This window comes from Coloeus monedula, assembly GCF_965178545.1.
Source record: "Coloeus monedula genome assembly, chromosome: 7".
NCBI lineage: Eukaryota > Metazoa > Chordata > Aves > Passeriformes > Corvidae > Coloeus > Coloeus monedula.
The window spans coordinates 4,017,388-4,037,975 of NC_138787.1; the positions used below are offsets into that span (position 1 = coordinate 4,017,388).

The window sequence follows — 20,588 nt, forward strand, 5'->3', positions numbered from 1 at the left end:
GGAAAAACCTTCCTTTTAAAGTGTCTTAAATGTGACTCCTTAAGATTATTCAGAGCCCTTTAAGCTCATTAATGTCTTGGTGTGTGTGGTGCCACTGAAGACACCTGACAGGTTCTCTCAGACCTGGACCTTTAACAGCAGCTATAATGCAAATATGGCATACAGTGAAGCAGGAGATAGATATGGTATGTTCTGGCCTCTTCCTAGAACAACATGTTGGCCTTTCTGTTGGCATTGTTTGTTCTCCCTGAAGAATAAACAACTGGGGAAGAACAGCGACAAACCTTTGCTGTAATTATTAATTTTGCTTCAGGAAAAGCCACAGTATTCCCTATCCTGAGCAGCATGGTAGAGACCCTCCTTGAGCAGGTGTCTAACCAGAAGCAAAATATACTTTTTGAAGGCATCCAGTTCAAGTATTGTGTTGAAGACAGGACTGTGTTCCTCCAGATCAGCCCTGGTGTGAATGGCCCATCCCAAGATTAAACCCAAGACCTTGGTGTTATCAGCGCCATGCTCCAACCAACTGAGCTGTGCCACTGTCCCTCCTCCATGGGGAACCAGTGGCTCCATGGACAGGGTGGACATCATGGCCCACACCCAACAGCAGCTGGTTCTGGGGTAAATAAATCGGAGGTGAATTAGTTAGGTGGCTCACACTGATTATCCACACAGAGGGGCTTTACACCAAAACTTCCCAGGTTTAAGCAAAACGTCCAATAGCTGTGGGCCAGCAGCAAGGAATGTGGTTAACAGTGGGCTCCCTGCATGGCCTCAAGGCACAGCCACAAGGCAGAATGTGGCTGTGGCCATGACAAAACACAAGATGCCGTGGCGAAGGTGAGGCAGAGCATTTGGGTGGTGTCCCCTCAGCTCTGGGACCAGCTGCTCCCCTGGGCAGTGGCACGGGTGAACGCAGAGACTTTGGGTTGTGGGGTGCAGTGAACTGAACGGCCTCTGTGCCCCTCCGCTAAGGGGGAGCCGCTGGGTGTTGGTGCCCTCCCTCAAGTCAGGGTAAGGCTGGGCTTCACCTGTCTGTGAGGCAGACAGTGCCCAGTCTACTGCTAATCCTGAGCTGGTGGAAAACAAGACACAGTCAAAGACTAGAAAAGGTATTTGTTCATTTTCATGAGCCAAGACTGTCACCACGGTGTGCTGGTGGCACACAGCCACAGGTACCATTGTTTCACATCTGTCTTAATGTTTATCAATACTGTCACTTAAATAAACAAATCTTTTTAATGTGCTTCTCAGGCAATATTGGCAGCAAGTGCCTTCACAGAATTTCCCAAATTTCTCAAATTAGATTGCACAAGGCACAAAAGCCTTTTCTGTTTGGGAGTTTCACTCTGGTAGCAGCAAGATGAAATTGCTCTAAAAGCACATTGTTTCATTCCACAGATTATAAACAATCACTCCTCTTAAGTTATTTACATTTTTATGTCTTAAATAAATACTGTATGTAGCAAGAAGCTTCAGCATTACCTTAAGTATTTCTGCTAAGCTGTGAAGGGATTTTGGATCAGAATGTACTTATAAAGAAGTTACATATACATTAAAATAGAATCAAGCAGAAAGTTGGATGGAATTTTGTTTTTTCTTGCTTCCTGAAAAGTGTTTTTCATAGAGAAGTAATTAAATGCTTTTAACGGCATAGATGTTGAAGGTTAATTGCAGAAGTGTATCATCCCAGCTTTTATCAAAAGACAGCTGACAGCACAGTAGGCAGTGGTGGTTGGTATAGTTGTTTGGATAATACTAATTTATTTTTCCATAAAATAAGGATTAAGGTTATAGCTGAATGAGGGAGGGGAGGCAGATGCTCCACTGGTTGACCATTCTTTGCACAAAACTAAACCCCAAGTGGTTTGGTGAGAGGGGGTGTCATATCCTGGTGAAGAAAACTGATGATTTGAAAGTAACATTCCACATGAATTTTCAAGGGTAAGAGGGCACACTAAAAATTCCTTCTCCACAGTCCTTCAGCAACACATGTGTTCCTAAAGAGGGGGTCGTGCAGGCATTCTGGATACAGGTATTGTGCAGATGTTCTGGATACAGGTATTGTGCAGCTGTTCTGGATGCAGGTGTCCTGCAGATATTCTAGATACAGGTGTCCTGCAGGCATTCTGGATGCAGGTGTCCTGCAGGCATTCTGGATGGAGTGTCCTGCAGATATTCTGGATACAGGTGTCCTGCAGGCATTCTGGATGCAGGTGTCCTGCAGGCATTCTGGATGGAGTGTCCTGCAGATATTCTGGATACAGGTGTCCTGCAGGCATTCTGGATGGTGGTGTCCTGCAGGCATTCTGGATGCAGGTGTCCTGCAGGCATTCTGGATGGAGTGTCCTGCAGATATTCTGGATACAGGTGTCCTGCAGGCATTCTGGATGGTGGTGTCCTGCAGGCATTCTGGATGGTGGTGTCCTGCAGGCATTCTGGATCCGAGTGTCAGCACCGTTGAGGCAGTTCCCTCACTCCTTGGGGCTTTTTCCAGCACGCTGTGGGGGTTTTGCTCGGGGAGCAGTTGGAGAGCTCTCTGCCTGGCCCTGTGTCTGACGCTGTCCCTTTTCCTGCCCCGTGCAGTGACGAAGACCGTGTGTGCAGAGCAGTGTGATGGACGCTGCTATGGGCCCTATGTCAGTGACTGCTGCCACCGCGAGTGTGCCGGCGGCTGCTCCGGACCCAAGGACACCGACTGCTTTGTATGTGTGATTTTTTTATTCTTCCTGCCAGTCACTCTGCAGATTCTTAATGCTTTAATCCATGAAATTCACAATTTCATCCCTTTTAATGTACTATCTGCACACTCGCAAATTCAGGATGCAAATTTTAGCATTTAGTATTTTTCATATTCTATTAACATCATTTATCTACTTAATATTACCCATTAACAGATCTATGAGATTTGTAAATACAGTTTGGGAACCATTAATGTGCTTGTCTCTGTGATTTTTATCTTTTTCTTTTCCAAAATTAGCTTTTAGAGGTGATAGCAAATTTTTAGAAGTATTTGTCATTACATTTGAACATGATTTTTATTAGTGCTCTGTGTGCTTTTCATATGAAAGTCAAGAATACTATTTAGCTTCCCTGTGCAAGGCGTTCCCTGTTTCTGCCAGACTTAATTTAAATTCAGCTTTTTAACTGAGCATGCTTCTTTGTGGAGATGGAAGGAAAGTGGTTCCTAAAACACTCTCCCTCAAATGCATGTTACTACATGTGTGCTTCAGATGGAAAGAAGAAATGGCTTTTTCTTTAAAGAAAGACAATCTAAACATCCAGGCCATTAAAAAAAATCTTTTTGTTTCTAATCCATTATTTCTAAGCGTTTGAACAGCTTTAGAACCCAAAACTGATCTCAAAAAAGGTGTAGCTCATCACACTGAGTCGATGAGACAAGTTTTGCTAATGGTTTCAGGGGACGCAAACCTAGGTCTAAAGAAGCCTAGAATTAGAACCTGCATAGAGAGGTGGGTTTTCAAAGGTATCCATGTGACTGAAGAGACAAATACCTGTGAAGCTGACTGCCAGGTGGGGTAGGGAGGAGGGTATGGAAAATTGCATATGTTTTGAAACTGTGGGCAAGTGGCTCATAAGGAACTGACAAAAATGAATCTTTCTCTGTCTGGCCCTGACTGTTTGACAGTGATAGGTTTTGTGCTTCAAAACCACACTCTAAATGCTGTTCTTTGGCTGCTGATGAACTGTAGTGGTGGCTTGACTTAGCCACCAACAGGATTTACTAAAACTGTTTTCTGTGGCTTTTCTCAAGTAGATGCTCAGCACATATGGTATGGCTTTTTTTTCCAGTCACTGGAAGTTCTCTGTTGGCTTTGAACTATAGAGATAGGAAAATAGCATTCTTTCTTGTGTCCTGTACAGTATAAATAGGTAAAGGGAAGAGGAAAAATGCAGTCATTGTTCGCAAATGAGCACTGAGGAACATCCTCAGAACTGATGTGTTGATGTGTGCCCATTTTCAAAGGTTAAGGACAAGTTATTGGCAGCATAAGTTATGTAATGCTGCAGCCTGAAAGTTAGACTTCCTGAATTGTGGCAGCCATGGAAATATGTATGCAAAGAATCAACTAGTATGTTTGTTCTGATACAGCAGAGAAGCACTCAGGGTTTATTCTCATTCTCTCCTGGCCCCAGAGCAATGTAAAAGAAATTCAGCAGGGGTCTGGCAATTTTCAGGACTAGTCATTACTTGCTTAGACACAGTGGGTGAAAAGTGTAATGCTTTAGGCTATAGACAACTGTGCTTAGCTTTCAGCGGAGACACAGAACTTTGTTTTTTCCCTGCGTATTTCCCCATGCTTTTATTGACAAATTAGCAGCATTTAGCACAAAATGCTACAAATTTGCATATTGAAGCAATTACGAAAGTATATAAAACATTTCAGCCATAAATTAAAGGCTCCCAGATCTTCTAGATGAGTTTTTCCTGAGAACTGTCACGTCTCCAAGGAGTATTGGTGTGTTTTACTTTATGCATTTGCTAAACTGTTATCAGAGAATTGTCATGTACATGATGGAGTACCTTTTAAGTCAACATGTAAGAAATGAGTTGAGGAAAAAAACTATATTAGTATTTATTAATAAGCAAAAGTACAGCTTATGAAGCATTACAAATCCTTTAGAGCATTATGGCATCTTGCAACAGCATCCTGTTCTAAATATGGTTTTAATATCTGTAGATAAAATTCATCCATCCTCCTCCATATGCTGCCATCCAGTCATTTGCATATTCAGTTCTAAAAGCAAGACAGTAATCATCATCTGACATAAATGCAAGCCAACATGGTAATGCAAAGTTTTATTGATGTTTTAATCTCAGATTCAAACTGGGTCTAGAACTTGAAATGTGTAGGAGGGCCTGGTTGAGTGCCTAGTGGAACCAGAAGAGTGACACAACACTATTCCTCGAGTGGACTTCACATCCAGTTCTGAGTAAAGTGTTTATCTTTGTAAAGGGAAAAAAAATCTGTTTCTGTGAAAAAAATGGCAAGTTTTGTAATTGGCATTTGAAAGAACCAGGAAAGACAGGATCAGCAGTTCCGCTTAGCACATGCTCCATGTAGGATAGTGCTTTCATCACGGATCTCCCTGCTTGTCCCTTTCAGCAGCAGATTTTGTCCTTGGATATATTATTATGCTCTCCTTTCTGAAATCTTCTGGCATGACAGGTCCCATGGTCCTGCTGGTCCTGATCCAAATGGAGATAAGGACTGCTAGTAAAATCAGCAGAAGAGAGGAATCTTGTTCTCTTTTCTCTCAGTCCCAGCCCAGGAGGGAAGGGGACAGGACATATATATTATTGTTATACTTGTTGACTCTTTAAAGACACAAAACCATCTGTATTTTAACAACCTGGAAAAAGACCAGAAGGATTCACTCCTAGACTAACACTTCTAAAGCAACCTGGATTACAGGTTAGTGGGGAGGCAATAGCCAGTAACAGTGGCTGCTTAAACTGTTAGAGGGATCCAAGCCAGGCTACAGCTTTCATATTCATACAAATTTTTCATTCACGGTATGCTCTGTGAAAATTGCTCCAACAGTTTTCTTATAATCTGTGGTTAAAACCATAGACATGATGTGTGCTGATAAGGAATGTCAAAATCGGTGGGCCTTTCTATTCCTAATTACCAGCCTTGCATGGTCAATTGTTTTCCCTGCATCCCATTACTTTTGTTATCCATACACTCGCCTCTTCATTTGTCAGGGCCCTGTCCTCTGTCAGCTGTGCGTGGCAGAGCCTGAATGCTAAGTGGGACAAAGTCCTATTTTCCTCTCTCAGTATGTGAAGCAACTGACCTTGTTAAACTCACCACTTAGGGAAATGGCCCCCTCCTGTGCTAGCTCAAAAGAAGATCTTATCCCTCTTGCTTCCTAATTGGGAATTCCAGTTTTCAGCTGGATGATGTACTCATGCTGTAAGAGATCTAAAGGGTTGGACCTCTGTAAAAGTCATTAGCATTTGCTTAGACAATGATAAATAGCTGCTTACTCTTGGCAGTTTTAGAATGTCCTATCAAGTCGAGAATTAGTGGATTGTGAGTAGTTATGAACAAATTACAGTGCTGTTTTGGTTTTGTAGTAAGTGTTGTAACAGGCAACTGTTGCCAATTAAGGGGACTCACCAAACTCCCTAATTTGAAAAGTCACATATTTGCCAAGATACTAGCAAAAATCCAAGTAGCCTAAGTGAATATTCGAGGGCTCTGTATCACATTCCTCACCGTCCCAGCAAGTCTGAACAATCAAGGCCATCTTTTCCACCAAAAGAAAAGCCCTAAAGCAGCTATGATTTAAGTCAATATTTTTTGTCTCGTTTTGCAGGCCTGTATGAATTTCAATGACAGTGGTGCTTGTGTCACACAGTGTCCCCAGACCTTTGTGTACAACCCCACCACCTTCCAGCTGGAGCACAATCACAACGCCAAGTACACCTATGGGGCTTTCTGCGTCAAGAAGTGCCCACGTAAGTGCTGTGTTATCTGCCCTGCTACCTGCCTTCTCCTGCAGTGATGGGGAGTTGGAGTTGCATTTCAGGAGCCTTAGAAACAGTGAGAGAATGAGAGCTGAGTGCAGAGCACAATCTCTCCAATCACGCCGCATGTGCTTGCAGCCTGTAATAACTCAGTCAGGTTTTAACTAAAGACAGTGACATTCTGTGCTGCTGACACTTCCCAAGTATCCTAGAGTGATTTTCCTGAAGAAAGTGGTTTATGTGTTCATGGTCCACTGCTTGTTGCATTCATGCTTTAAGTTCAGTATTTGCAAATTCCAAAATAGTGGAAATAAATAGTTAAAATAGTGGGATTGTAGAAGGGTATGAATTTCTGTTTCAGAAAAATAACAGTCCACAACCAGCAACTGGCACCAAATGCTTTCATGATATTGTTACCCTTAACTTGGAATAATGATGGTTTGACAGAAAGTTACCCTGAGAAGTTCTGTCCCAATGAGGAACAAAGTTAAAATACTGACAACAATACAGTCTTAAAACTCCAGAGTAAAATTAGTGGGGGTTAAAAAAAGAAGAATCCCATGCATGTAAAACCCACATGCTTCTGAGTTACCAGCCAGATGATGACAAGTAACAGAAAAAATTACAGGGTCATCACTTACACAGTCTTTGAATCTGCTGGTTTAATTGGAAAGAATAATAAAGGAGATAGTATTCTTGCTCTCCCTTTCATTCCATGAAGGTTTACAGTTGTGCTTTAATTATTTTATCCTTAAATTACATGTAAGGAGGATGGGCTATCTATATTAAATGGAGCCATAATTCAACCTAACCCAAAATCCCAATTCTGAATCTCTGTGGAGGACTGACAGCAGCCGAGGGCTGTGACCACCAGGGCCTAGTTCTGCCTGTAATAGTGGTGGGTTTGTTGAAGCAAAGATTGGTTTGTTAAGAACCTGATATCATGCTCTATAAGGGATATAATTTTTTGCCCAAATACTTCATTGAACACTTACAATTTTTTTTTCCTTTCTTATCAGTATTAAGCTTTTAATTAGATAGGATCAGTCTACATTCCCTTTGGCAGTTGTTTAACAGGGAAAATTTTGAAATACTTGTTACTGCCATGTGCACTGTTTTAGCCCAGATGTATATTTTTGTGGGTGCATGAAAAAGGACAGACCATCTTGCTTTATTTCTCTCCAATTACTGTAACTTTTTTTTCCCTACTACTACTAATAATAAGGCCAAATGGGGGAGAAAGAGGGATCAGGCTTGACAATTCATGGATTTTTGCAAGTCTCTGATAACGTGCCTACTTTGCTTATACACTTCTGAAAACACAGAGCTTTGAATGTTGATGTCACTGGGAAAGTGCTATGGTAACAATAGGTATTGGCACAGAGTTCAAAAACATGTCCCAGCTTTTATTCACTTTCTGCCAATATCTCCTTTTTTTTTTCAGACAACTTTGTGGTAGATTCCAGCTCTTGTGTCCGGGCATGTCCGAGCTCGAAGATGGAGGTTGAAGAAAATGGTATTAAGATGTGCAAGCCCTGCACTGACATTTGTCCTAAAGGTAGGCAGTGGTTCAGTATAAATTTTCTTGAATGTAGCCTACACTGGGTGTTATTTTGGTATGAATTGCCCTTCATGGTGTGTTACAGAATATTAATAGCCTTTGAATACCCACAAAACTTTGAGCTATGTAGGTTGTGTGTCAAGCACATACAATAGAGTGAAAAATGATTAAGTTTTAATGGTAATATAACCAAACAAATTACTTTTTTATTAGATACAAATGAAGGGGATTTCTCTGTTGGTTTTGGAGAAATCTGAAAGAATTCTTCATTGTGTTATTTTAATGACAAGTATCTCCTGGAGGTATTTTAGCATTGTCCTTTTGTCATTCCAAAGGGGGCCATGCAAAAAGCCCTGACTTCAATGTGTGGGATGTCTCATATTTGTCCATACAACATTAGGTTTCTACTTCCCTCCTCTGTCTCTGCTTTCCCAGAACCTTCTACCTCCTTTCTCAGTGTCTACACACACTAGTGATGGTTCTGTTGTGAGGACTGAAATCTGTAGGTTACTTTGCTGTTCTAGACTCCAGCAGGGAGACTTTCTAGTCCCTGCTTGAAGGTCTGTGGAGCAAAGCACCATAAGTTTTCCTACATGGGCCTATGCCACTTTTCAGTCCCAATGGAAGCCACATCTGGCTTAATTGTGGTAAATAACATTGTTGTTGAATAGATAGTTTTATGCAGGAAAACACAGGAATAGAGTTCCTTACTTTCTCAGGAGGAAAGCTATCACGTGTTTGTAAAAGCTTCTACTGGTAGTTGCCATTAGAGGAGCCCAGTTTGAAAGACAGAATACATTATGTGGTTGAAGTCATGAGGGATTTGTTCCTGGATGCATCCTGTGTCCCAGAAAATGCAGCTCAATTACACAGAAAGGCTACACAGAGAAGTTTCCTCACTGGTTGCCAGAGTTCCTCCAGGCACCAGTAACTTGCTGGTTGAGGTGATAAATAATGAGTTATTTATACAACCATTTGAAGGACCTTATGGCAAAGATGGTTAAGAGAAGGGGGCCTCTGGAGCCAGCAGAGTTAGAGCCCCTCAGTTTCTGCTGTGTGTAGTGCACCTAGAAATGGCATGGCTGGGCCGAGTGGGATTTTGTGTGGTGGGATTTTTTGTGGTTGATACTCACCTTTATATCCCATGTGAAATATCTTAACCTGTGTGCCAGGGTTCTGTGGCAGGTACTTTAGCTCTCTGTTTGTTTTAAATTGGCATGTGCTTCTTTTGGAATATGGGTCAAGGGTGCTGTTTTAACACCTCTCTGCTGAATGAGATGAAGACTCGTGTCTGTAAGGCCAACATGTTCTGTTCAGTAATTGTTTTCCCTAGTTCTTTACACAAGCTCCATGTTTTGGCAGCATGTGATGGCATTGGAACAGGGAGTCTGGTGTCAGCTCAGACAGTGGATTCCAGCAACATTGACAAGTTTGTAAACTGTACCAAGATCAATGGCAACCTTATCTTCCTTGTCACTGGGATTCATGGGTAAGTGACAAAATGTTAAGATGGTAATGTCATGGTGCCAGCTGAAACCAATTGCATCCACCTCTTAATGATGGCTGCAGGCTTCTTTTATGCAATAGCAGATCCAGGATAAATTAGTTTTCTGCCTTCCGTTGTGAAGAAAACTGTTTCCTTGATTCTTAAGATTCAAGCTCTAGGAAAAGAAAGGATGGATTAATTGTTTGCACTAAAAAGAGAAAAGACAAGTATGACTCTCTGGTTACTTTATGAGGTCCTCAATACTGGCTCCCAATAAAGGCTGATCAGAGAATGGAAGGGAGAAAGGGAAGTTACCTTCCATGAGTTTAAATTTTGTATGGCCAGCAGAACAATATGCAGAATATGCAGAGAGACAGTCTTGGTTAACGTATCTTGTCACAGTCTGGGTGGCTGTCAGTGCACACACGTGCACAAAAACGGCCCTCTTGTCAATCAGTTTTGAAGAATCTATTTAAGTTTCAGTTGCAGAGGCACACAGAATTCACTGGTGTATAAATCCAGTATTTTGGCTTAAATTTTGCTCATTGTAATAGGTCCAGAAGAACCTCAAAGTGTCACATGGCTCTGCTCTGGCCAAATGACCCACTGAGAGGCTGGATGGAAGCCTGTTAAATAGCACAGGACAGGAAAAAATCAAGTAAATGCAAGACAAGCAGCTAGAGCCCATGAGCAATTTTGTGTGGATTAATCCAGTGCATTACATGAAATTTAATTTCGTGTATAAGAACTGCTTTTGCGGGAAAAGTTATATTAGCTCATTAAAAAATCTGTCTAAATTAAAAGAACCAAGCCCAACCTTGAATAAAATTGTACTTGTCTGAAAAATATCTAAATTTGGACTATAAGCAGAAAGTTAAAATATTCTGTTCTATTTTATAGAAGAATAAGATATGTAATTTGAAACTGTGTAGCACTTTGTGTCTCATTCTTGATGAAGAAAACTCATTTCAGCAAGCCTAAAGTATGAGGGCACTGAGTTCTGCAACCCGAAATTTTTCTACAGCATGAATTACATTAGTATTTGTTAAAAGAAGAGAAGATTTGAGAATGAGTGAAAATATCTGTATTTCTGGATCAGCTTTTTTATTTAAAGTTTCAATTACATTTTGCAAACCCACAATATGAAAGGGAAATTTAAAAAATGACGCTGGCTACACAAGTAGTTTGTTACATAAATGGACAGTATAGAGAAACAACAATCTTACTTATTGCCTCTCCAACTTTTACTTAACTTTTGTTACAAATTCATTTATTCACAGTGAACTTCAGCTTTTAGAGTATGAATTTTTAGTGTTTTAGATTGTAGGGACTTAAAGTCTGGTTCTCTGGGGAATTGGAAGACTTGTGGTAGTGACAGAGAGTAATTCTGGTGAAAGATGCAGAGTATATTTTTATTGTTGTTTTCATTGGAAACCGTGCTGTTACAATTGATCCTGTCCTATTTTTTGATCCTGTGGTTCTGTAGTCCGTCTCTTTCCTGAACACTTGAGCTTTAAGTCTTTATGAATTTGTAATAATTTATGTAAAATATATATGTAATTATGAATTGTTTTATACACAACTATTTATAATAATTAAGATAGACATTATTCTGCAGTTTTATATGTTGATAAAACATCAGACATTTGGCTGTTTAAGGGGTTTAAGTGTATATCTGCATCTTTAAAGCTATTTTATCTTCAGAATTTAGAGGTGAAATTCAGCTACCTCATGTTTATTGCAGGCAAGGGTTTTCCTTTTTTGATGGTAATGCATTTTGAATGTTTCTGTTAGGTAGTCAAAACTTATTATTTAGTGTTCTGAGAGCCCCAAATTGTTAAAATAACATGTGTTTGATGCCTCTGTGGTCCACTGGGCTTTTTTGTTAAGGTTCTAGAACTCATTTTGTTGCTGCTGGGCTGGAGTCACCTCAGGGTGGTTAGAGGTGACCCCCATCAGTCTGTCACCTCATAGACTTGTGAGGCCTGTCCCCAAAGACAGCCAGGTGGATCACCTGCATGTTTCAGTTCCAAGAATGATGTGTCCTGGAAAGGAGAAGGAGGAGAGGAGGAAACACACACTCCATATTTATTGAGGATGTTTCCTACTCTCACAAAACCCACAAAAATACCATGACATGCCATTGCAGAGGAATTTTTGTTTGGTTTAAGCTTCTGGTTGACTTCTTTAAATAGGGGAGGAAAGTAACATTTACTTAATGATGGCATTCTCAAAATCGAGGTCAGCTTCATCTTTTTGTACTATAGCATATCTAGCTTTAAAATTTTAAGGTTTGGAGGTTATTTCATTTCTCATTGCCAGACTTGCTTGGCAAGGATCTGTACTTTTAGAGGTTCCTTGTTCAACACCTTCTATAAAGTGTGCTCTTTAAATGCCATGTGTCAGGAACTGCTGGCATGCTCTTAGCTTTGTTTTGCTTATAGGTTGTCACTCCTTTCAGGAGCAGCTTTGTTAGTCCTGGTATACAGCATCACAGCTGTATCATTCGTGGAAAAAACACTGAAAATTCATCTTTCCTTTAGGAAGGTCACTCATGTTTAGAATTCCTTAATTTTCCATAGCATAAATATTTGCTAAAACATGAATGAGTTTTGAACCTTTATGTTCCTTCAAAATGATGTGGGAGAAGTTAGACACAAATCTGCAGGAACAACAGGTTGAAGAAGCCTGGTGCATATCCTCATAACAGCAGTGTTCAGCACCTTAAAGCTGTTTCCTACATGGTATGGCTTTGAGAACCTGATCTTTTCTTATTTAGAGTGTCACATGACGTGGTTTTAATCTTTCAGAGACCCGTATCACACGATTGCTGCCATCAATCCAGAGAAATTAAATATCTTCCAAACAGTGAGAGAGATAACAGGTAACACGCTTTTGATCTCCTATAATCTGCATTATTTAATTAATTCATTCTCATTTTGCATTTATAGTTGTCGTGTGTTGGGTTTTCTGAAGAACACAAGGTACTTGTTTTCATTAAGCTCATCACGCTGTAATTTTTATAAAAGTTTAGTGCAGAAAATTTCAGTATCAGTTGATTTTCACAAATGTGTTGTCCTTTGCTCATGAACACAGGATGCCCGTTATGGCAGATGTTAAGTGGACAAGGGATCTTGGTCCCATGTTAGCAAAGTAGGACAGGTGCTGCAAGGGAGGGAAATGTGAGGGAAGTGGTGTTGAAATGTGGGAAAGCATTTTCTTCACCTGAAAGCATTTGAAAGTTCCAGTCTGCTTTTACAGCTCCTTCCCTTTGTCTAACAGAAGATGCTGCTGCAAGTTAGCTTTTGTAATTTAAAGACAGATATATAATGTGTGGGGTGGTAGTAAGTCCCATTTTTTGTGACTTTTTAATGGGGTCATAGAACTGGAACTCAGTACTTTGTTTTCTTGCATCTTGCTTCTTGTTTCACCATGCGGGGTACAGGGAGGAAGATACTACAGCTCTGAGTTCTCATTTGATTTCTGATTATGTATAGGTAGGAAAATGCAAAAAGATTGTTCAATTTCATCACAAAAAAAAACCCCAAAAACCTTTGGGCACCACAGCTTGTTTGTAGCTGGGTGGAGCTCAGCATGCTTCACCTCTCAAAAGTTTTTAATTTCAGCAAACCCATGGGATTAAAAATGAAAGTAAACTTTTAATCCCTTCCTAATTAATATCAAAGATCATCTGGCACCTGGGTGAACACTATTTGCCATTCCTAAACACATTAATTGACAGTCTCAGCCCTGCTACAGAAGTGGAATTACCCCTGTGCTTAACTAAGTGTACTGCATTTCAGCCCAGTGCTGAGTCAAAGGCATGGGGAACTGCCCTCTTTGGGTGTCTGTGCAGCACAAAACAACTTGTGCAGAGAGTGAACAGTCCTCACCTCGGAAATCAGAGCGAGTTCTCCTTCACTTTCTTGGAGGAGATGGTGGTGAGCAGCCTGAGAGTCTGCAGCTTTCCTTATTTATTTCTTTTCCTCAAGCTGGCACTGTCTTTCCTTTATAGGCTAAGCCTGTCCTAACTCACACATGGCTGAAGTAATTGGCATTCATGTGTTTGCCTTTTTCTCCTTCAGGGTATTTGAACATACAGTCATGGCCTGAGAATATGACGGACTTCAGAGTGTTTTCTAACTTGGTTACCATTGGTGGGAGAGCTCTCTATAGGTAAGGTACTACTTCTCTGTTGGTGGAATAATTTTTTATTAGTGTTCTGTGAATCTTTGTTCAGTAGCAGAGAATGCAACATCCTTTGGGAAGGACATTGTAAATTAATATATTTTTTTCCTCTGTTACCAAGGTGTTCATTACCAGGATCTTTGCTAATCAGTTGTTTATAACGGGTAATACCTTCTCAACATAATTATTCTTTTAAAAAAAGTCGTGGTTCATGGCTGTAGCTACTACCTCATTGCCTGGAACTTATATTTATGGTTTAAAATACCTTGTGAAGAAACATAGTTTAAAAGGAATGAATAGTAGAACTTAGCCTCATTATTAGGGGTTTGTATGGTTGTGATTAGACGTGCAGGCTCCAATGCCCAGACAACAATGTGGTTTTAAGAAGAGATAAAAGGTCATTGAAATCACTGAGGCACCATGCAGGTGAGCTCTGTAGTGCCATTTTTACCAGAGATGTTTCTGTGTCAAAACTCAGATGGAGAAATTGGTTTGAAGATAAGAAAACATGGTGAAAAATGCTGGGGGAAGCACAAGGAGGTACCTGAGCAATTTATACAGCAACCCCTGGATCCCCACTTTGCAGATGGAGTCAGTCAGGCATGGGATTCTGCTGGCATCTTAAACAGCAACCCGAGCAGAATATGAATAGCAGTGAAACCTTGAGGTTGAATTACAGCCCAGCATTCTGTTCCAAGGCAGCAATTTTTATTTGGAACAGCTGGAAAACAATTATCATCATTAAAATACAATAACTTAAAGGATGCCCAGAAACTGGATATTGTCTTCACTAATCTTCAGTCATAAAATATGTGCAGTCGTTTTCATGTTGCACAGACAATCAATTTACTGTTCCTTTGATGAAGAGCGGCGATAACCACATATTGCAACAAAAGAAAAATGAAATGTAGAAAGTGGGCTGGAAAAAATTCCATGAAAATAACAATTTCTTCCTGTATTACTTGAAATGACATTAATTTGATGCCTGGCAGAAGATGTTTTAATACATTTTGCATGATTTTGTCATTTTCTTCTTAGCATATAAGCTATCATGGTATTAATGCTGTTGAAAGAAAAACCTGAATTTTATTCAGTTTTCCTAACAGCACATTATCTCAAAAAATCTGTTAATGGATGAAATGAAACTGGTTGAGGAGTTCTGCTGGTCTGCTTGGCCTAGTGCTATGAGCATCACACCTTGTGGTATCTCACTCCTGACAGGACTCATAATTTTCTAGGCAGTAGAACTGGATGTTGACTCAGAAAATATTTATGTTACCACAAAATAAAAATTTTCTGAACAATTCTTAGTTTTTCCAGAAAGGTCATCTTGACGTTTGGAACTAATTCCAGTGGGCAGTTCCCTACCAGATATAATAAGTTGTGCCTTCTGAAGCTAATTCCTATTCTCTCCTACTTTTGTTCTCATCCCAGTGGCCTTTCCTTGCTCATCCTAAAGCAACAAGGCATCACCTCCCTGCAGTTCCAGTCCTTGAAGCAAATCAGTGCTGGCAACATCTACATCACAGACAACAGCAATTTGTGCTACTACCACACTGTCAACTGGACAAGCCTCTTCAGCACCCCCAGCCAAAAGACAGTGATCCACCGGAACAAAAGGGCAGAGAACTGCAGTAAGTACCTGCTGCTCACTGCCACAAACTCAGCTGGGGGCTCGTGGAACTCCATGGACAGCAGGGGAGCTGTGGTCATTTACAGCATCCAGGGATTTGGCCCAGTCTGAGCAGGAAAATGAAATGTTTTAAGGTGTGAACAAAGGAGAGGGAGCAGAGAGCGCGCGCTGCTTACTTACCTTGTTGGGAATGTTCCAGTTTCACAAATGTGAATTCCAAAGGCTGTGAATGGAGTGTTCATGACTTTACAGCCCTTTCCTTATGGAGTGGGATTAGCATCTTCTGCTTCCCCTACCCTAAGGGGCCCTATCTTAATCCAGAAAGGTCACTTTCAGGACTGTTTTAGGTCACCAAGTTCTCCCTTTCCTTATTTGATCTATCTGATAAAAAATACTACTACAGGAAAGCTTACATGCCAGTACCTAGGCTGAGATCATAGTACTGAAAAGCCAAGAAAGCTCTGTAGCAGATAAAATAACTTGTTTATATAGAAATCAGGCATCAAATTGCATTAATACAGGCATACTGTAGCATCAAGGCAGTTCATTTTGAGCATCTGTTAGACTGCTTGCAAGAGAGGAGATTCATTAAATTGCTGTATGTTTAAGTGATATTGCTGGAGTTTGTGCTCTGACCAGCCAAGAATATTTGCTTTGGGTTTTTGCAGGCTGTGATCCTATTTTTGACTTGCACTTTAGTTCTTTCTTTCTGTTAGTTTGGGGGTTTTTTTGTTTGTTATTTTTTGAGGGGTTTTGTTTCTTTTTTGTTTTTCTTCTCCCCTCCCTTTGAAGTGCTGTTTGGCTCTGTTTTGAGAGTGTGAATGGCTGTGCTCATCACTGTAGTGTAAGTGTACCTTCAGTATTAGGTGAAATACAGCTGGAGCTTTGTCTCTGCTGCTCAGTTACTTTTCTAATCTCTCCTACCATGGAAGAGTGACAGGAAGAACAAAGTCTTGCTTGGTCGATCTCCATGTGGTTTTGTTGTGTGGCACTTTAATTATTGTTATTATTAATTTTATTAGGCTATTTCTTTACATGCAAGTTAAATAATTGAAGGTTAAGGAAATGCTATTTTCTGTCACTGCAGGCAGTTTTTACTGTGACTGTGCCCAAGGGTGTAGAGGGAAAGGGTTCTTTCTTAACTCCCAGCAGAGCAGTGCCCACTTTTAAGCTGCACCATATTTTATCCTCTGGCACAAACTTTGTGTTACACATGGCAGAAGGATGTGCTGAACAGAACTTTTTGGGACAGATATTTTTTGTGTATTTTGCAAAAGATGTCCTTGGTGTTGGCTGTGAAACCATAAATTAGACCATGATATTTTGGAGAAGGTTATGTGGGATCAGCACAGAAGGAGGAGAGATGCGGTGGCTGCTGCTTCTGCTGTGGGGAGGAGGGGCCCAGGGTGTTGGACATCCTCGTGCCCTGGTGTCCTTGCTTCTGTCACCCAGCCAGGAGGTTACACAGCCTGGGTGGAAGAATCCAGTGGCTGGCTGAAAGAGTAGCAGAGCTTGCTTCATCCTCCAGAGACAACTGAATATGTGGTGGGAATGTCATGTGGGTACAAAGCTTGGATGAACAGTCCAAAAATAGTCCTGAATTGTGGAGTTAACCAGCTGCAGGACAAAGAAGACTGCACAGTTTCTGTTTTCAACACACCAACTTTACCCAGTTCATCAGCTCTAGTTGCTCAACATCCATGAGCTTTGTATCATTTTCTTAACAGCTTCTGTTCTCCTGGTTTTCCTTCTTTCCATCTCAAGGCTTTTCCTTTGCTTTTAATTCTTGTGAGGGTGAAGAGTATTTGAACACTTCCAGTGTGCAGTCTGTTTTTCTTCTGCCCCCACATAGAAAGCCAGCTATAAAAATAGAGTATTGATTGGAAAATAGAGGTGCTGCCAAGAAGGAGAATCGTATCTGCCCAGGGGTGTGGCACTGCTCTTTGCTTTCCCCTGCAGTGTAACAGGATCATGTGGTGAGGAACCACCTAGTTCTGTGCTACTGCTGTAGTAACAACTGTATTTTGTATGGCATGAAGAAAGAATTAGCCCTTTGAGATTTCCCATATGGAATTTTTGGGCTGACAGAACAGAAGAATGAAGAAGCTCAAAGTTTTGTTGACCATGCAAGAGTCACTAAGGTTATATTTCCAGATTCTAGTTGGTCTCACCTTGCCAGGAGTTACGTGAACTTGTGAACTGTCCAGAGAGCATAGGTTTCTTCACTACCACATGAAAAAAACCTGCTTACCATGGGAGAAAAATCATGGTCTTGGGGCTCTGATGTTTTCTCATGTCACATTGGCTCTAGCTGTCTGATTATCATGCAGCATTTAATGAAAGAACAATCAACTTTCCTTCATTCCTAGGCATTTAATATAAAAAGAAACTACACAGTAATGAGGTGGAACACAGGCCTCATGTCTCACACAGTAATGACTCCTCCTTGCTTCAAGCTTTCTATAACTTCCCATATGTTAGGAGACAATGGGAAATCACTCAGGTGAATTTTGTAAGGTGCTTTTTCCCTTCATGTAGTAGTGTCCCAGTTGTTTCACTGTTTTTTGACAGCTTCAGGACATAGCTGAACACATCAGTTTGGAACATATTCTTGCATTATTTGTCAAGGCTCCTTTGTCAAATACCTCTTTGCCCTTTCCTGGGATCACTCAGTTTGAGTCCCTTTGAAGCTGCCACAGCTACTGAAACATGGGCTTCCAGAGCAAATGGAAACTGGGATGTGCTGTCATATCATCCTCTCACATGGAATGTCTTGTCACTACATTTGCACACAAAGGGAAAATGTAAACTTTATTTCACCTCTAGCTTGGTGAGGATTTATTATAATAGATACTTATCATTTTCCAGGAAGAAAAATACTCCTAAAGACATTTTAGGAGATTTAACACCACAGGAATCTTAAAGAGGAAAACAAATCTCATTTTTTTCCTTTTAAAAAGTCACAATGTAAGCTCCAGTACCAAGGGGCTGGTTTTAAAAATGGATTCTAACCCATGTTCATTAAATGGACTGTGTATAATGAACATGGGCCAGGGGCCAAGTAGCTTCAATTGGGAGGCAGTGCAATCCTAATAGGAACAGTGGCTTCTTCTCTCTGAGTGGAAGGCAGTGCAGTTCCAAGAGGAACAGTGGTTTCCTCTCTTTGCACATCTGAGTGAGTGAATTGATTAATTTTTTGTGGTCTTTTGAGAGTCAGCATTAGCTGAGAAGAGCTTTGCTGCTGCTTCAGCTCTGCCTGTCAGCCGGCACCTCTCTGGGGTTAAATGGGTTCTGCTGAAGGTTGGATGTCTCATTAAACTCTGCAGGATCACTTGGAGTAAGGCAGCACTGGCCCATGGAGCCAGATACAGTTCTCCAGCACCCTTTGGATCATCTGTCATTTCCAGGATAGGCCAAGAGACCGGGGTTTAGGAGAGTTTTCCCTGATGGTGTGGGATCTGAGGGCAAGCATCTGGGGTTTCCATTTCTGCCTTTCCCCTATTTCGCTTGTTCTGGACACTGATCCTGCAGATGTTTGGGCACATGCCCACACCTCTTGAATGCCAAATGAGCCTCATCAAAATGGGGAAGGAGATGTGTAAGTAAATATTTGGAGGATCAGAATCCATGCTCTGTGGCAGAAATACTGTCTGTTTGCTTGCATGGTAACAGCAGGCTGTGACTTGTTAATAAAAATATCCACCAAAGATTTTTTTTCACATGGTTCTCAGTCAAGAAACCAGTCTAAACAATGTTAATTATTACAGCTACTCTCAGATATTTATTATTACTTCTTTGTATATTTTGAGCCACTATTAGCATGGGATTTTTTTCCTTTCTACCCAGTGGTTGTTAATGGCTTAAAGCAAATACAGCAAACCTTTTCTGTCAATGTGTAGCTTTTCTGAAAACTCATGTAAGAGCTTCTGAGATCTTCTAGTCACCATTGTATTTAAGTGACTTTTATCATCTATCACAAGGTGATGCTATCTTTTCCATGCCATCTAATGCTGTGTTCAGCTGACTCTACATCAGTGAGGAAATACTGAAAAGTTGCAGGGGGAGTAAAGTTCATGTGGAAAAGTTTGGTCTGTGTTAGTGCTTCATCTTTGAGATAACACTGGCACAACAGAGTTTGGCAAAAACTCTTTTTTTTTTTCAATGGAGAAGACAAAGACAACAGATGTCAGCCACTGGAAAATGCCTCAAAATATTCCAGCGTGCAAAATGTACTTTAAACTCCTCATACCCTCAATTATTTCATCTTGCTGTTTGCACCACTTCTTAACAATATTAAAATAGTCCCCAAATTTTTCACGGGCTCCATGATGGTTTTTTAAAATAGGTTAAAAGCCTATGGCTTTTTGTAGAATGCTGAAAATACAGGAGCAAAAGATATGTGTGCTTTTAATTAAAAAAAAAAAAAAAAAGAAATCCATAAACCCCCAGGATGCTCTAGGTCTTTGTGTTGTTTTCCTAAGATGGTGCCATGCAGGGCCAGAAAGGGGGTGTACATGGAAGGAATGTGGCTTCTCCCTTCCCCTACACACTTCCAGGGATAGAAATGTCAGCATCCAAGCTCGTATGCACAGGGAATGGAAGAAATAACCAAGGCAAGGGTAGGTAGATTTTACCCTTGCTCCATGCTGAAGTGAAAAGTCTGTCTTTTTCTTTCCAACATGGTTTTCTTTTTATGGAACAGTCAGAGGTGACTCATGTGAAATATGAGTGCACACAAAATAAATGCAGGAAAAAAAGTTCTTTTATCCAAAGTGACTTAAACAATTCTCTCAGCTTTAGTGACACCTGCAGTGTAAGGTGAAACCCTTCTAGGCAAAGGTTGTTACAGATGTGATTATTATGAATCATATCAATCTAGCCACCAATTAATAACGAATAAATGATTATGTTCATTATTGGGCGTGATGTAAAGCTAATTGAAGTCTGCAGGAGTTTTTCTATTCAGTGTATGGAGCTTTGGATCAGGCCCAGAAGTGTATAGCCAAATAACAATAATTCTTCTTTTTTTAGTAGCTAATTTTCTTGTGTTCTATTTAGGCTGGGGAAAAACCATGAACCTTCCGCTTGTAACCTGTGTGACCCCATTCATAAAGAATGAGCCCTTCTTCTAAAACTCCTGACAGAACCCAGTTCCTGTCAAGAGCATTATTCTTATTTCCTTCCACATAAGGCCATGTGACGTGCTAGAGCTGCAGAACAT

General features: G+C 40.7%; 1 protein-coding gene across 2 annotated transcripts in view; it reads left to right on the plus strand.

The window, feature by feature from the left end:
* The window catches only part of ERBB4 (erb-b2 receptor tyrosine kinase 4), a gene marked incomplete at its 5' end in the record, with an annotated part of 570,202 nt that overhangs the window by 404,571 nt on the left and 145,043 nt on the right, over positions 1–20,588 (plus strand). Inside the window, 7 exons of one of the 2 annotated variants that reach the window (XM_082284612.1) lie at positions 2,587–2,705; positions 6,349–6,490; positions 7,944–8,057; positions 9,423–9,549; positions 12,357–12,430; positions 13,632–13,722; positions 15,169–15,368. In XM_082284612.1, the coding sequence (XP_082140738.1) occupies positions 2,587–2,705; positions 6,349–6,490; positions 7,944–8,057; positions 9,423–9,549; positions 12,357–12,430; positions 13,632–13,722; positions 15,169–15,368 (867 nt within the window). The remainder of the gene's footprint in view (positions 1–2,586; positions 2,706–6,348; positions 6,491–7,943; positions 8,058–9,422; positions 9,550–12,356; positions 12,431–13,631; positions 13,723–15,168; positions 15,369–20,588) is intronic. The other variant, XM_082284613.1, reaches the window with a different exon arrangement.